Here is a 16419-nt window from a genome sequence, read left to right as displayed (position 1 = left end):
TCTCCCCACTAACTCGGTATGTCAGCAAGTGCCATGGTTCAGAGATGGTTACTGCACTCACTCTCCTTTACAAAAAGTCTAGATGTCTGACTGCTGGAGAACAGCACTTCTCACTAGGTACTAATCACATCCAATGCCACTTATGATGCAGGACTTAAAGAAGCTGAGGTCTAACAAAATGAGACATGGATAGTGGGGGATTTTGTTCCAGATGCATCTTTTGCACTACGCCAGCTTTACAAAATGTTGTTCTCCTCCTGAGCGAGGGCAAGTCATTTGTGTGGATGGGTAAGTACAAAGTTTTCATCACTAAAAACATGGGGGCTGGTAAATTTTCATGACCATTTTTGCAAAGTTGCACTAGGTAATGGGAAATTCAATAAACACTGCATTGGAGGCAGCAAGGTGGCCTGGGCGTAACAGAATGTGTTGTTTGGAACCATTCCAGCAATGGGTGCTCTGCAAAAATATTCCTGTGATGCTTGTTTCAGTGGGGGTGTGGTGTCCTCTTCTTGGGAATCTGGTTCGGTCACATCCAGGCCTTGGTAGAAAATGGCACAGCCAAATCACTCACCTTCGTGAGTTGCTTGCATGCAGAGGAACCACACTGTGTCCCTCAAGCTCCTCCTAAGGTGGCCCCTTAGGCTGAGCAAAGGTTTTATTAAACTTCTGTACTTTTGTTTTGGGATCCCCAAAGGCTGCACTGTCTGTGCACCTGCCTGGGCAGCCCTTCTACACAATGAGCAGAGACGTTTTTGTCATTTTGAGGTGTCTGGAAAGCAGCAGGCATCATCCTCACACCCCGGCTCCTGCCAGGCTGTCAGCTCTTTAAGGGAGAGTCCCTTGGATGGCAATTCCCCCCATAAAGAGTCCTTAAAAGATGTCTTAGTGGGGCTTGTTGCTCCATGTGTTCCTGTCCCTCTCTCCGGTGTTGCTCTGACTGTCGAACCAGCTCATCTCCCTTCAGTGCTAGGAACCTCTTGCTCTGCTAGTGACCCTGTTACCAATGGCTGGCCAAACAAACAGGCCACAGCCATGGTAATCCTCCCGTTGCTAACAGACCTGGTTTCTCAGCTCCTCTCCCTTCCCCCTTCACACACCTGGGCTGGCACCACCCCTGGTTACCAGTCTAGCAACTGCAGCTCACAGCCCTGAAGCCAGAGCTCAGCAGTCCCCACATGGGGCCATTAAAACCAACTCGGCTGCAGAACAGGTCAGTTCTTGAATCGCAATCTCAGTGGAACCATGTGGCACGATGATTCTCTGCCCCTGAACTTGGGTTTGAGTGTTGGCCTGCTAAATACAGGGTTGTGAGTTCAATCCTTGAGGGGGCAATTTGGGGATTAGTGCTTTGAGCAGGGGGTTGGACTAGATACCTCCTGAGGTCCCTTCCAACCCTGATATTCTATGAATAACTTGGAGGCTTGGTAGATGGCATTGACAAGCAGCTGTGCCCCCATGCCAGGGCAAGAATGGGCTGGCCTCCTCACTCCCAGCCTGATGCAGGCAGGACCAAAAAATAAGGGGGAGGGGGTAGTGATCCCATTCCTTCCCCTACCCTCAGGGAATGGGGCAGCAGAAGAGCAGGTTCATTAGACATCTAGGAAACCTGAAGCCCCACAAAAGTTCATTTGCTCCAGTTGCTGGAGTATCCTGGGCAAGGACATGGCTGCAGCATCTAACTGGGAAGAAGGAACCTTGGTCTCTCTCTGACTCGCAAAGCAGGGAGTGTCCCTAGTAACTTTATTTCTGTTTTGTCCTGCTGTGTGTCTGTCTCCTTAGGGACTCTCTTTGCAGCCTGGTGCCCCCCTGTCTCAGGCAGGGAGGTCTAGTGGACCGAGTGTGGGGCTAGGAGCCAAGCTTTAATCCCAGCCCTAACACCAGCTCCTGTTGTGGTCCCTTGGTTTCTCTGTACCTCTATTTCCCCATCAGTAAAATGGGGATAATAATTAGAACTGGTTGGGAAATTATGATGATGCTGAGCTGCCTCATGTTGGGGAGGGTTAGCAAGTTACCTTGAGGATGGAAACAGCCACCTGAACACTCATCATCTGTTTATCAGACTCTGCTCCTGAGTTAGGTATTTGAAGCAGCTGTGACCAGTGGACCTAGGGGAAAGCCTCCATAGGAGAACCAGGCACTTTGGGGCCCCTGTTCCCATGCAGCATGATGACCCTGAGGATTTTCCGCTGCCCAAGTTGCGACATGGGCTTCCGCTCCAAGCACCTGCTGGACAAGCATGTGGAGAAGTTCTGCATTGGCCATCAGGTAGCAGGCAACCCCTCTGCTCTCAATGCCAGATACCAGGAGCAGCAGGGCCTGCAGGGGAAGAAGATGCCCAAGAACACAGAGACTCCAGACCATAAGGTAATCAAAGCCCTTTCCTGTATCAAGGGCTGGTCTACAGGGATGTGCAGCTAACCAGGCAGCCACTGCTGGGGCAGACTCTCTGGATGCTGCCTGGTGTGGGAACACTGGGTTGTCCTGCCAGCAATGCTGCTCATTGCCTCCCCACTGGTAGCTAGACCCCAGAAATATGGCAAAGAAGTGCCTTGGAGGGAGTGTGGGGAGGTTTTCTTCCCAGCATGCAGCGTGGGAAACTTCTTTGGAGCAGGCCCGAAGCATGAAAAAAGGGAAGGTTCCCAAATTCCTATCTCAGCATGGTGCACCCGGCTGGGCTGGGCTTCTTCATCATAGACTTCACTTACTGCACTGGGAACTCTCTCAGCCCTAACCCAAAAGACAGGAGGTGCCAAATCCGTAGCAAAGAGACTTTTGTCCGCTAGATTTTTGAGTTCAAGAGAAGTTAAAAAAACCAAAGAGCTTGAAACCATCTGGCTAAAACCCACTCGCCCTCTGTCAGGTTCTCCTTTCTCAGAATTTGTGCTGTCATAAACCTGGTAGCTTTCCAGTCAGCCATAGAGTTTTCCAGGGAAGAAGAGACCTGAAATTCTAATGTACAAAGCAAGCAGGAAAAAGCACACTTTTCTGGGTGGGGGTGGGACCTTCATACATTAGGGAACAAACCCCGGCAATAAATCATCATGAACGCAAAAAGGGCACAATTTTTCATCTTGATTTAGTTCTAACAGTTCTGGAGCATCGGTTTCTCTCATCTGTTTAGAATCCCAACTATATCTACAAAATGATGGGGTTTCAATTAGGTGCTACCACTCAAGAAAGAGATCTTGGAGTCATTGTGGATAGTTCTCTGAAAACCTCCACTCAATGTGCAGCATCAGTCAAAAAAGCGAATGGACTGTTGGGAATCATTAAGAAAGGGATGGTAAGACAGAAAACATCATGTTGCCTCTGTAGGAATCCTGAGTACGCCCACACCTTGAATACTGTGTGCAGATCTAGTAGCACCATCTCAAAAAAGATCTATCAGAATTGGAAAAGATTCATAAAAGGGCAACAAAAAGAATTAGGGGTATGGAGCAGCTTCCATATGAGGAGAGATTAATAAGACTGGGACTTTTCAGCTTGGAAAAGAGACGACTAAGGGGGGATATGATTGAGGTCGATAAAATCATGACTTGTGTAGAGAAAGTAAATAAGGAAGTGTTATTTACTCCTTCCCATAACACAAGAACTGGGGGTCACCAAATGAAATTAATAGGCCGCAGGTTTAAAACAAATTAAAGGAAGTATTTCTTCACACAACGCACAGTCAACCTGTGGAACTCTTTGCCAGACGATGTTGTGAAAGCCAAGACCATAACAGGACTAGATAAGTTCATGGAGGATAGGTCCATCACTGGCTATTAGCCAGGATGGGCAGGGATGGTGTCCTTAACCTCTGTTTGCCAGAAGCTGGGAATGAGCGACAGGGGATGGATCACTTGGTGATTCCCTGTTCTGTTCATTCCCTCTGGGGCTTCTGGCATGGGCCACTGTTGCAAGACAGGATACTGGGCTAGATGGACCTTTGGTCTGACCCAGTATGGCCGTTCTTATGTTCTTAATGTAATCAGGGGCTGCCTCGCTGTGTGTATGTACAGCCCCTAGCACAATGGGCTTGAGACCTCTGGGAGAGGGTTTCCTCCCATCCCCTCCATGTGTGTTCCCTCCCCTGCTGAGGGGACAGTGCGTTCACCAGCAGGCAGCCCATGGAGACCCTGTATTGCACTCAGCCATTGGGAAGAGAGAGAAGCTGCTCTGCTAGACCCGCACTCTCCTCAGCTCAGCACTTGGCAGTGGGTGTGAACCCTGGCACGAACCAGCCTTGGAAAGAGCCGTTCGCTCCCTAAAGGAAACCTATTGTTGCACCAGGCTTGTCTGCTGAGTTGCTAGGAGATGGTGGCATGTAAGCAAACAAGTGGGTAAGCCAGCCCTGCCCCCTCCCAGTCCATTCCCCAATGCCTCCTGCATTTGAATTCCGCGAGCTGGGTGCAAATAAGCAGGACAGACTCCAGAAGGGATCCAGATTCAAATCCCCCTTCTGATTCCATTGTCATAGCTTATATTTCTACAGGGCTGTCCACCCTGAAGTGCTCTATAGCTCTGTGGAAAAGGCAGCCACCTCTGGAGTGGCTAGTGATGGCCAAATAGTACATGCTGCCAAAATTCAACACTCCTCTCCAGACACTGTTCTCACTGCAGCGGGTACCCCATGGGCTCTATAACGTTGATGCCGGGCAGACGGCACCAAGATTCAGAGCTCGTCGCAGCTCTTAGATTGTCTGCAAAAGATGTTTCTCACTGATCTTAAAACAAATGGGTGTTCAGGTACCTTGCTGGGTAGGCACGATAAAAGAACTTAAACAAGCTGTAGAATTACCACGTCCATTCCCCAGATAATTACTGGTTACAGCCCCACATGCTGAGAGATGCTGGTAGAGAAGCAGCTGGGTCTAGTGGTCTGAGAGTTGACCTGGGAGCCGTGAGCTCCTATAGATGTGTCTGTCTCACATGGTTTTTATACTGGTGCCTATCTCTATGGGAATTGGATGCTTCTTAAATTCTAATCCTGGCTCTGACACTGAATGGCTCTGTGGACTTGGATGACTCACTTACCCACTCCATGCCTCAGTTTCCCCACCTGTGAGGCAGAGATAATGGTAGTTGCCCATCTCACTGTGGGGCATTGAGAATTGATGAACGTTCAAAGGGGGCTTGGAAGATGCTATACTGAACTCTATGCTGCTCTTATGAGAGGCTGAGCCCATTTCACAGGCTTCCCAGCACCTCATCCCTGCCGCCGACTCCCATCACCAGGGCTTTCTCCATACAGCTTCCACTTCCTGCTGCTAACAGTGTATTCTAGCGCAGGAGGACATGTGGCTGTCGCTTGGAGATTCAGCCCGTCCCTAGTCCTGAAGGGCCTCCTGGGGGCATATAGATATTTCAGGGGGAGATTCACCTGGTGTGTTGCATTTTTGGGAGGAGACCTGGCTGAGGGGTGGGGCAGGTAATCAAATTTAGCTATTTTGCCCCAGCTCTGGGCTAAAGAAATGGCCCCTTTAGGTAAGAACAGGGATCATCCTAACGTGCAGCTGGGCACATGGATACAAAGCCAGAGATTTCCAAAGGCAGCGGTTCTCAGACTGCGGTGCCCGTGTCCCTTCCCTGAAATCCTGACCCTATTGACATCTGTGGCAAAACTGCTCGTTGACTGCAGGGGGCCAGGCCCTCATCCCTGGCATAGGGGCTGCAGCCAGGTGACATGAGGAATGGTTTAAAGCAGCGGTTCTCAACCAGGAGCCCGGGGCCCCCTAGCTGTCTGCGAGCAGCTTTCAGGGGGGCCACTAAGCAGGGGCTGAAGCTGAAACCTGAGGCACTTAACTTTGTGGGGACCCCTGTGGCATGGGGCCCTGGGCAAATGCCCTGCTTGCTACCCCCTAACACCAACCCCAGCTTGCATATGCGAATAAAATGTTGTTGTAGCACAGGTAGACTGTGGAGTTTTTATAGCATTTGGAGCGGGGCTTAGAAAGAAAAAGGGTGAGAACGCCTGGTTTGAAGTACAGTGTCAGTAAGAATCCATTACAGCTGCCCGGATCCAAATCCTGGACATGGTAGACCCAGTGCAGGGTTTTCCAGGTCTTAGTCTGAGATCTGCTGCTCCAGGCAATGTAGCCACCCCACACACACACACACATGTTAATGGGCCCATCCGTTTGTCGCTCACATGTGCTGTGCTTGTTTGCTTTCTGCTCCAGCAGCGGCAGCTGAGCGACCCGCAGGTGAGGAGAGTCCATCTGGGACAGCAGCCACGGGACTTCCTGAGTGACCACGAGAGGAACCTTCTCGCAGGCTCTGAGCGTAAAGGGAGCCCCTCAGACAGCCGGGCCTTGAGGAAGCTGACTGAGGAGGTACTGAGCGCAAGCAGTGGTGATGGTTGGGCTGGAATTTGGAGCTCCCTGCTTCTCCACATTGGGTCCTCACCCTCCACTGTTCCCAACCACGGTTCCTCCAGGCATCCCATAGATCCCCATTCCAAGGCCCATAGACAGAATCGGGGGATGGGATATGGATGCTTCTGGCAACTGAGCATCCTGTATGGATGAGGGAGACTGCTGCCCCTTTCCACACACTCCTGGGATGAAAATCTGAGTCCTGTGGACTTCAAGGGTTGCTGAAAAGCAGCATTGAGGGGAGAGTTTCACTCCACCTGGCACAAACCCAGGAGTCACCAGTGCTGCTTTGCACACCACAGCACTGGGTGGATGAGGGAGTGACCCTTTGTGTTTCATGTACTGTGTGCCGGGTAATATCATGAAAGGACTCCATGTGTGTAAAACTAAATTAGCTCTTTATTAAGAGCACTATTTACAGAGGTGCTGCTACTGCAGCAAAGTGTATTCCAGCCATGTGCACACAGACTAACGGCCTGGTGTTTTCTCCAGACTCTTCCCTCTTGTAACCTGTGCTCCTCCCTCTGAGTTCCATGCAGGTTGCTACACTTTGTGTCTATAAGTGTGGCCCTGGGTTCTTGGCTGATGTATTTTGGAGCTCCTGGAAAATCATGGGGTGATTTCAAAAGCTAGCAAAAGACCCATGACATTTCTAGGGACATGAGATAACAGTGGTGTGTGTGTATGGTGCGAGATTCAGTCACCCGTTTTCTACCTTTAAAGGGTCTTCAGGGTTAGCTGAGTTATTTCTGTCACCAGAAGGGGTTTAATGCATCAGCAGCCTCTAGCTACCTCTGGGTCCCTATCCTAGCTTTTATATTGTGCTGATACAAAAGGAGGGACTGTCTGTCAGGACACGATCACTTCTGCTTCTTTTAACAGTTCCACAAACTGAGGATGTCTCTGGAGGACACTGTCCCTACTCTCCAGCCCTTGAAGCCAGAGGTAAACCCAAGCGAGCGGCAACTTTGTGACTTGGAAAACATGCAGGGAAGGGGAGGCAATTAGAACCCGTGCAGAGGAGGGTGGAACGCCTCGGACATTGGGATACAGAGAGAAGGCGTTTGGTCACTGTTCAGATCCTGCCCAGGTCTGCAGAGGCCTGAAGTCACTCCTGTCACTAGAGCAACTGGTTACATATGTACCTAGTTAAAAGTTGGGGGGGCAGCAGATGTGGCTCACAAACACGTAGCATAGACCCGGGGTTTGTGGACCCAACAGCCTTCTCTCAGTGGATGGTGCTGAAGCCACTCCAGGGTGTGAGAGAGAGGAGGTTATTGGTAGGGAAAAGCTTTTGGCTTTAAGAAAATCCCAGGTGGTGAGAGTCGGCAACTCTGCAAACTTAACGAGACCCACAGGTAGCTAGAACTGCCCCAGTGTGTCCTGTCCCGCCTTGTTAGCTGAAGTGATGAGCCTTGTGCTGAACCCTGATTCTACTGTCTCAGCGTGGAGAGCAGGTTCCAGAGCTGGGGATACCCCCCACACCTTGCTCCCAGCCTCCTCCTGTTTAAATCTGGGCCCCTAACCCTGTGCTGCATGTGAACTGGGCAGACAGCACGTCTGTCACCCCTCCCTGGCTGAGCTCGTCCAGAATGGGGTCATCTCCAGCACCCCATGAACTCCTCCACCCTTGCATGGAGGTTGACTTGAACTGGCTCTTGTGGTGTTGTGCTTTCTGCTCCTGTGGGCTTTGCTTGTCCTCCAGGAGGATGCCAGCCGTCAGATTTCCCACCGGCAGGGGTACAGGGAGCGGCTGCAGGAGATAGCAAAGGCGCACGAGCACCAGATGGCTTCTATCCAGGCCAGGAACCAGCATCTGGAGCAGCAGGGAGAGGGTAGGACGAGGGGAGCATGCACGTTGCCCCTATGCTGAATTCTCTACCCTTCATACTTGTTCCCATGTAACAGTGGGGCAGCGAGCCTGGAGCATCTCAGGAAGCAGGCGAATGCAGACAGGCAGCCTTGACACTGTATATGGGCTGATGCATGGGTCCCATTGGCCTGGGCATCCTAGAGAAGAGGGGGATGTCCCTAAATGGATGAGAGAACCCCACACCCACTGGGTAGGGTCACACACCCTTGCTGGGTCTCCAGCAACCAAAGCCTTCTTCAGCATCCAGGGATGTGCTGGAGCGAGATCCAGATCCAATCAGGTGGGGGGCAGGGAGACCAGACTGTGTTTGTGATGTGGCCTGGCAGAGAGGCGGGGATCCTGCTGGACTGACTGGAGTCCCGTGCGATGAGGCTATTCCTGTGTGTCCCGCAGAAATCTGCAGGCGCCTGTCGGAACTGGCAGCCAGCAACTCTTCCAGGGCGCACATCGAGCAGCTGCTGCTGGAGCTGAAGGCCCAGGAGGCAAAGAACCAGCTGGCGCTGGATGCTCTGAGAGACCAGATTGGGCTCATGCAGGCTGCAGACGCGAGGTGAGGACCCAGCAACCTCCCAGCCTAGTGTGGGGGCAGTAGGGCTCTGCTGGGGAGATGGGGGAGCCCCCCGCCATGCCCTGCTCTTTGGTCTCTTGATCCCCTGGCCTGGCAGGAGGTGTCTCTGACTTCTAGGTGACAGGAAGAGCTTGTGCTGCTACCACGGGGAGGGAGGGGAGTGGGGCTGTGACCTTTCAGCCTTCAGCATCGTGATTCCCTAGAGCACAGTCTCGCACACAGACGCCCTAGGAGCTGACCGGGCCCCAGGATGCTCCATAGAGTTAAGCAGTGCTGGAGAAGGGACGGTCACAAGTACAACTCCGTTCCAGGAAGCAGGCGTGTGGACCTCATGGGCCCAGACTTCAGACTTGGGTGCTGACGGTGGGTGCCCTGATCCTGGATGCTCCCTGGGCCCTGAGGCTCCTGAATTGCTGTGTGAGGTGTCGATCTGAGCCCGGCTCTGGAGTCAGAGGCTCTCCATGGCGAATGAGGGGAGCTCTCAGGCACAAGGCTGAATGCAGAGGGGGAGGGGCCTCACCCTCCAGCTGGGGTCTGAAAATACATGGCGAGGGACACACGGGGCAGCTCCAGGCAGTGGGAGCTGCAGAGGAGATGGCCCGAGGCCGGTGCGAAGTGAGGTCAAAGCTAATGATATAGACGGGAAGGGAGGTGTCTCTAGGCCATGCTGGTTTTCCCTCTCCTGTCCGCCAAAGACTCAGAGAGAATCCCAGGGACCTTTGGGCTCCTCGGTGTTTTCTGTCTCAGGGCAGCTCCTGCCATGGGTTTGATTTAGGAGATGGGGCCAGAGGGGAAGTGCCGGTGGGAAGCAGCAACCCAGGTAGATCTCTCTCCCTGCCTGCTTTGGTTTCGTTTTCAGAAGCAGATTGGAGCCAGACAGCTATACCAACGCAGCCAGGACCGCGGAGAAGGCGGCTGGGAAGGTCTCCATCAGTCTCATCCCATTCCCTCTGGCTGCCGGGCCCCTCTCCTCGGAAATCAGGTGAGCACAAGTCCAGCTGCCAGTGTCACCACCAAAGCAGTGGGGGCCCAGGCCGACACAGCCCTTCTGTAACTGGGGAGTCCCTGGTGCAGTTACATGGGGCTGCTCCTGCTGTGGATCTCAGGAGGGAGAGCTGGAGATGGCCTTCGAGGTCCCGTCTAGCCCAGCATCTGGGGGCCAGGCCAGATTGGCCCTTAGAGCCTCCAGCTTAACAGCTCTCCACTAGGATTGTGTTGGGTCTGGGGTGAGGGTGCACAACGTGGGGCACAGCTTGGCTGCCTGTGAAGGGGGAGACATAGACGGAGGGACCTCTGGGGCCCCGTGGCCACGCACACAATGCTGCAGTGAGGACAAGCGACAGTGAATTGCCCTGAACAGTGCCTCAGTGTCCCCACCATGGGTGGGGGACAGCCATCCTTCGGCACGTGCACACGGCTGCATGGAACTGTCTTCAGAGCATTGAAATCAAGGGCCATTCCCTGCCTGAATACCTCTGGGCCTCACGGACAGGCACTGGAACCCAGCAGCGAAGGGGTTAATAAGTCTCCGTGTACCTTTGTGCGCTGTCTCTGCTCTCTGTCTGTCCCCACCTCCCTCTGTCTGTCTAACTGCTGGGGGCAGGGGGGTCTGTCTGATGTGTCTCTGGCCACCAGCTGTGGGGTTGTCTAGTGACTGCTCTTGCTGCCTGTCTGTATGTCTGCCTGCCTGGCTCCTCTGCTTGTGTGTCCGTCTGTGCCTGCCTGCCGGCTGCGGGCAGGTGATTCAGTTTGGGTCTGAACGCTACCAGCTTTGCACTGCGGGGCTGGGGCTGCACCAGGGGCTCGGGCTGGGGCTGCGCTCAGTTAGTCAGAGCATGTCCCCCCTGGCTGAGAGGGGCTCCCTTAGATGCAGGCTGCCAGGAGCCTGACTCCGTTCTGCTTCCCCTCAGAGCCCTGCACCTGGCCTACCTGCAGGGCGGAGGGAGTGACCCTGCCGTTCTGGCGCAGATGTACGACCTGCAGGTGGAGGCCACGGCGCTGGAGAGGGCGGCTGGGAGGCAGGAACACAAGGAGCGGAAGAAGAGTAAGTCCCTCCTGCCCCTTGGGGTGGGGGTTGTTCCAGGTGTCTGGGAGCCTGGGATTAGCGCACTCAGGTGCAGCATTAATGTCGCTGTGCACCTGAACAGCTGCAAAGCACTAACCCCAGAGGCCACTGCACTTCTACCCAGCATGCAACAGGCCCCATGAAGCCAAGGACTCAGGTCTGAGTTTGAATCCTCCGAGCCAACACCTGCAGTGGAAGGTGTAAGTCCCTTGTGCTCTCTCACCACCCCCAGCACAGCTCTTCCCGTATGTAACTCTGAGCGCCTCCCCTTGCTGTGATTGCAGAACACCAGGCTGCTGGCGCTGGCCCCCGGGGCCTGGACACAGAGCTGCTGGCTGTGGAGCTGGAGAATCAGCGGCTGGAGGATGAGCTTTTTAAGCTGAAGATGCAGAGGGATAAGAGGAGGGCGGATGACGGTAGGCAGGGCATGTCCAGCCTCTCTCTGCAGCACAGAGCAGGTGGCGCAGAGGGATCCCCCCAAGAGCCTGAATGGGGCTGGCTGTTGGGGCTGCAGCGTAGTGGGGTGTGGGGTACCTTTGCGAGAACGCACCTGTCGCCTCCGTGATATTGTGGCCAAGAGCTGCCAGCTGACTCCGCATCTCAGCCTCCATCTGGAGGCCACAGCAGGCTGCACAGCTAGAGGGATCTCCTAGTTTGGCTCCATTTCCATAACAGTACCAATCCCAGGGTGTCCTGCCCTGGAAATGTGCTGCCTTTTCCCCTGGGCTGTCAGCCATCCCTCTGCACTGTTCTGACACCTGCCGGGGCTTGGCCCAGTGTGGTCTGCGTCCCCCTCCCTTGCTGGCTGTGGGTAAATGTGTAAATACACTAGCCATCACTGTGAACATGACACCAACCCACCCCTTGCCAGGGCCCCAGGATTCAGCACCCGGCTGAGCGAGGGTGTTCTGGTCAGTGCTGGTGTGTTCCTTGCGTGGTGCCTGTGCTGATGCTTTGATAGCACAGCGTGCTGGGAGAGGGGGCTGTTAATCCATCCTGAGATGCATGTGGTGTCCTCTGTGGGCGCCACACAGAGGGAAAGAACCTAGTACTGCTGCCAGTTATTGGTGTCACTCCCTCAGCTCTAGTGGTGGAGCCCTGTGCTTTGGGGCTGAAGGTCGGAGAGTCAATGACCCATGGTGTGTGTGGGGGCATTAAATAAGCAATGCTAATTATTGCACACAGCTGCTGGCGGGAGCCCTCCCGCCTTCTGTAGCTCAGATATTTTCCAGTTACATGTCTCATAAAACACCGGCCACGCGCTATGTTAATTAACAGCAGCCCTGTCGCGGGAGCTGCCGGCCCGATGGCCCTGTCCAGCACCAGGGGAGGGAGCTGATACTGGTTGCCTGTCTCCTGCCCATCACCCCTGATGCCATGACAAGGCACCAGCTCACGACTCCAATAGTGAAGGGAAGCTGCAGGCATCTGCAGTAGGGCAGGTGCTTGGGTGGGATGGGTGTCCCTGCACATCCATTAGTGTTTATCTTTCCCTATCCCTGCTGCCCCCCTCACTGTGACATCTGCTCACCGGGCACTAGGACATGAAAGGTCAGTGACATCCTCGTAGATCCCTTTTCTTGCGCCCCCTCACTCCCAGCTCAGTTTCATACATGGCCTTGCCCTTCAGTGGAGAGAACAAAGGGATGGAAGGACTTGCTGGCCAGAGAGTTGCTGCCTCCTCCGTCAAGGAAAGGCGGATGCCAAGAGATGAGGATTGTGCCAGGCTCCTGATCTGCAGCTGGGAGCTCTTCCCCAAGAGCTGCTTGTGTCCAGCTGTGTGAGCGTTCTCCTGGGTGCCGGGCAGGCTGGGGTTGCGGGGCAGTGTGGGGGGAGCAGGGATCTGTCCAATCACACCCAGTGAAGATTAATGGAGAGCCAGCACAGTGAGCGGGGCATCTGGGCTGCCTGCTCCTCTCCCTCCCTCCCCGTGTCCCAGGTGGCCCAGGACCCATGATGGCACCCTGTGTTCAGGCAGTGCGCCTCCCCTCTCCTTTCTGGCTCCCTTCCCCCAGGCACTCTGGACAAAGAGCTGGCAGAGCAGCAGCGGGCGCACGTGATGGAGATGGCTCAGCTGCATGCCGAGGTCGGGATGCTGAGACGTGAGGCAGAGAGGATGCAGCCACGACGGGCTGGGAGGAGGTCACTACCCATGCTCCCGCCGCCGGTGGCCCCGCCCCTGCCACCTCCCCCGCCCCTGCCTCTGCCAGGCCTGCGGGAACTCCCCTTCATGGTGAGTCCTTTCCCCGGGGTTGGGGCCCACAAGGTCTCCTTTTGCCTTGGTAGCTGACTTTTAATGTCTCCGGGAGCCATTTATGGGGCTGAAACAATCCAGGATCTGGCCCCTCCTGGTGTTCCAGTTCCTGACTGAAGGAAAGCTCGTGTGCAGACCAGCTCCTAGGTTGTTTCTGCTCTGGCTTCCTGAAGAATATAACCCCCCAGCCACATCCTGGTGTACCAGGTCTTCTGTGGCTCCCAAGTGCCCAGACCTGGCATGTGCTAATAGTTCCCATGGTGCTTTGAGTGTCCTCCAGTGATAGCTGTAATTACAGTCCTGCCCACTACAGGAAATACCGCCTGGGCAGCATCATCCAGAACCCCTGGCAGGAAGCTGGGTGTGACTGTGGGTTCAGAGCACCTGGTGGATGGTTAGCTGTAGATGCCCAGGTGTGTGTCTGTCCTGACACTGACAGCTACACCCGAACCCCACGTGTGCACAGCAAGCCACTTGTCTCCAGGTCTCCACACGGCAGGTTAACATCTGCCTAGCCAGAAACATGATGGTGTCACTGTCCCATCCATCCTGCCTGCTCCCTGCGCATCCCTGACCACTTCCACGTGTCACTTTTGTCACGGTGGCCTCAAGTCAGCACTTAATCATGGGCTTAATGTTCAGCAGGTGAGTAGAGGCATTTAAAAACTAAACTGGAGAATGTACGAGAACACCAGAAGGAACGATCCCACTAGATCACGTACTTAACCAGTCTTTTCCTTCTCTGACCCCGATTTGCCCTCTGGCAGGGCTGGGGCTCTGTGAGCAGCAGGTGAGTTCTAGCAGTCACGGCCCGGTGTCTGGCTGAATGGCTGATCTGCGCTGCTGTTTGTGATGCACGGGGGCCAGTCTGGAAGTTCTTCATACTATTTCTGCCTGTTGCAGGACCGAATGGGACCTCAGACCCATCTCAGCAGACACTTGCTGGACCCTCCCGATGCCCTGGGACCTGCTCCGTATGACCCAGCGTACGTGTCTTGTCATTGGCCGGCCAGCCTTATATCCCATAATCCTTTGCTGCAATTCCCACTCTGCTTTGTAGGAGGCTTTGGGAAGTGGCCATCATGAGTTGCCCCGATGGGTTGAGAACATGTTGACCAGCCTGCTTCAGCAGGAGAAAGGCAACAGGGCACGAGAGAGCTGGTTCGTGTCTCTCCAGCAATAACTGTTAACAATCCCTGTTGTAAAACTGCAGCTGCTGCTCTCCACCTCTGGAGGAAGCCAGGCATCAAATGCTTCCTCTGTGTAGTAGGGTCATTGCAACACTCTCTCTTCAAAGGCTGCTGCTGGCAAATGACCCGCACTAGCAGGGGGAGCTTCCCCCAGATACCCAGGAGCTTTTCGCTGCAGTTAACATCTGCCTTCCGGAGTATGGCCTAGTAGCTAGAGCAGAGCTCTGGGTATCAGGACTACTTGGTTTTATCACCAAGTCACTGCTCCGCTCTGTGCCTCAGTTTCCCCACCCAGGGATGCTTGTGCAGTGCAGAGGGTTCTCCTCACCTATCTCTCTGCCTCCTCTCCCTCCCTCACAGGGCCGGCTTTGTGATATTCTACGATTTCCTGCTGGGCTTGGACCCTACCTTCTCCCAGGTTTGCCTGGTGGCTGGGCTTTACCGTAATGGACAGAAGATGGGCAAGCCAACCCCTCTCCCTGTCACTTACTGCCAAATGGACCAGTCCCTACCGTATGTAGTAGATGGGCAGAGAGGCAACAGTGCAATCCTATCAGCTAAACAGCCAGTCCCAAGGTGAGCTGCGTTGGCAAACTCCTGCCGCCTTCTTCCTGAATGTATGGAATGAATTAACCCTCTTCTTCCTGCCCTGCTACACCGGGTGTCTCTTTAACTGGTGGTTAGGAACAGCTGGCCAAGGAACACTTTCCCTCCATGGACAGCACTGCAAAATCAGCTGGGTGTCATCTGCTTTCCCTTCCCTTGAGGCATCTGGTGTTGGTCACTGTTGGAAAAAGCACCCCAGACTGGGTGGGGCCGTGGTTTGATCTTCCTGCTTCTGTGACACCTCTATTCATAATGGTTTCCATCATCCCTGCCTTCCAGAGTCCGGCCCTCAACCTCCATCGCTCTGGTGATGGAGCTCCAGGCCTCTGGGGGCTTCGATGCCTACGGGCAGGAGATCCAGCGCCTGGCCTCCCGGGGATGGGCCAAAATCCACCTTTTTGACCAGCTCCACCAGCTGATCAGCGGGCGATGGAAGATTCCGGTCCGGTTGCTTCCGGTGCAGCCGGGCCTCACAACGGAACAGCTGAATGGGACCCCTCAGGTGTGTAGGGCCTTCCTGAGATCCAGGACACCTGCCCTTCCCCCTCTCTGGTCTTCCCTCCTCATTCTGGGGCAAGGCTCTCTGCTGTTGCCTTCAAGGTCAGTTAATTATTCGCTTAAAGCTTCAGCAAAATCCCTGCAGCCCTTACTGGGCTCGGCAAGTGTGGAAAAAACAAACTAGCCCTGTTTTTAAGACTGAGCTAGAGCAAAAAATGGTGGAGGTCTGAAATGCAGAACAACCTGGCTACTCCAGGCTTACGTCGTCCAAAGCCACGTGATGATACCTCTCCAGTCCCAACCCGCCCTCCAGAGACCTGACCTCTGGCTCCTCCTGCAGGCTGGCAAGACGGAGCTTTACCTTCGAGTGGTGAATGCAAGAGACGCCGACTTGCAGTCGATGGCCGAGATCGACCCTGGCAACGCTGCCATGTACCAGTACCCTCCCACGGTGAGCAGGAGCCCTCGTGTGTTTGATGGCAGCATTGGCCTGGTCAGCACCGTGCTTAGCCTAGAGCAGGAAGCTAACACACGCCCAGGAGGGCTCGTCTCCTCAGGCTGGGTTCCTTGAAGTGTAAGAAGTGCTCTGCTCACAGGGTTTGTTGCCAGCCTGCAATGGCACATCTTCCTCCTGGATTTCATTCCCCAGCTCTGCCCACGCGCTGCCCATTTCTGAGAGGCGCTCGGCTAGCGGCACGGACTCCACCCTGTGTACATATGCCTCAGGGGCTCGCTCCCAGGCAGGTGTCGGAGGGTAGATTCTGTGCAAAGCAGTACAGTGAGGTGCTCTGTCTCTCTGGAGGGTCTTTCTGCTCCGCTCCTGCTTTCAGATCCAGGGCTCGGAGATTCAACCCTGCCTGCCCAGTGACTCCTCTGACAGCATCATGTCCCCCAGGAAGCTTAGCCCCTCCTGTCCGTGTGGCATCACCAATAGACAGTTATTTCTGCAGCAGGAGTGGCCCCTCCATCCTGGCTGCTGTCTGTAATTAATGTGCTTTCTTCTCTT

General features: G+C 54.5%; 1 protein-coding gene across 2 annotated transcripts in view; it reads left to right on the top strand.

Annotated features, from left to right (window-relative positions):
• Positions 1–1151: 1151 nt before the first annotated feature.
• CCDC17 (coiled-coil domain containing 17) overlaps positions 1152–16419 on the top strand; it is a 46689-nt gene continuing 31421 nt past the window's right edge. For both annotated transcript variants that reach the window (XM_032804545.2, XM_032804543.2), the window contains exons 1-14: positions 1152–1213; positions 2063–2367; positions 6165–6317; positions 7242–7304; positions 8065–8194; positions 8626–8782; positions 9660–9782; positions 10711–10844; positions 11150–11281; positions 12881–13098; positions 14023–14105; positions 14670–14885; positions 15195–15417; positions 15754–15864. In XM_032804545.2, the coding sequence (XP_032660436.2) occupies positions 2167–2367; positions 6165–6317; positions 7242–7304; positions 8065–8194; positions 8626–8782; positions 9660–9782; positions 10711–10844; positions 11150–11281; positions 12881–13098; positions 14023–14105; positions 14670–14885; positions 15195–15417; positions 15754–15864 (1944 nt within the window). In that variant the 5' untranslated portion in view covers positions 1152–1213; positions 2063–2166. The remainder of the gene's footprint in view (positions 1214–2062; positions 2368–6164; positions 6318–7241; positions 7305–8064; positions 8195–8625; positions 8783–9659; positions 9783–10710; positions 10845–11149; positions 11282–12880; positions 13099–14022; positions 14106–14669; positions 14886–15194; positions 15418–15753; positions 15865–16419) is intronic.

Source organism: Chelonoidis abingdonii, chromosome 7 (assembly GCF_003597395.2).
Source record: "Chelonoidis abingdonii isolate Lonesome George chromosome 7, CheloAbing_2.0, whole genome shotgun sequence".
In the NCBI taxonomy this organism is placed as follows: Eukaryota; Metazoa; Chordata; order Testudines; family Testudinidae; genus Chelonoidis; species Chelonoidis abingdonii.
This window is presented reverse-complemented; position numbering and strand designations above follow the sequence as displayed.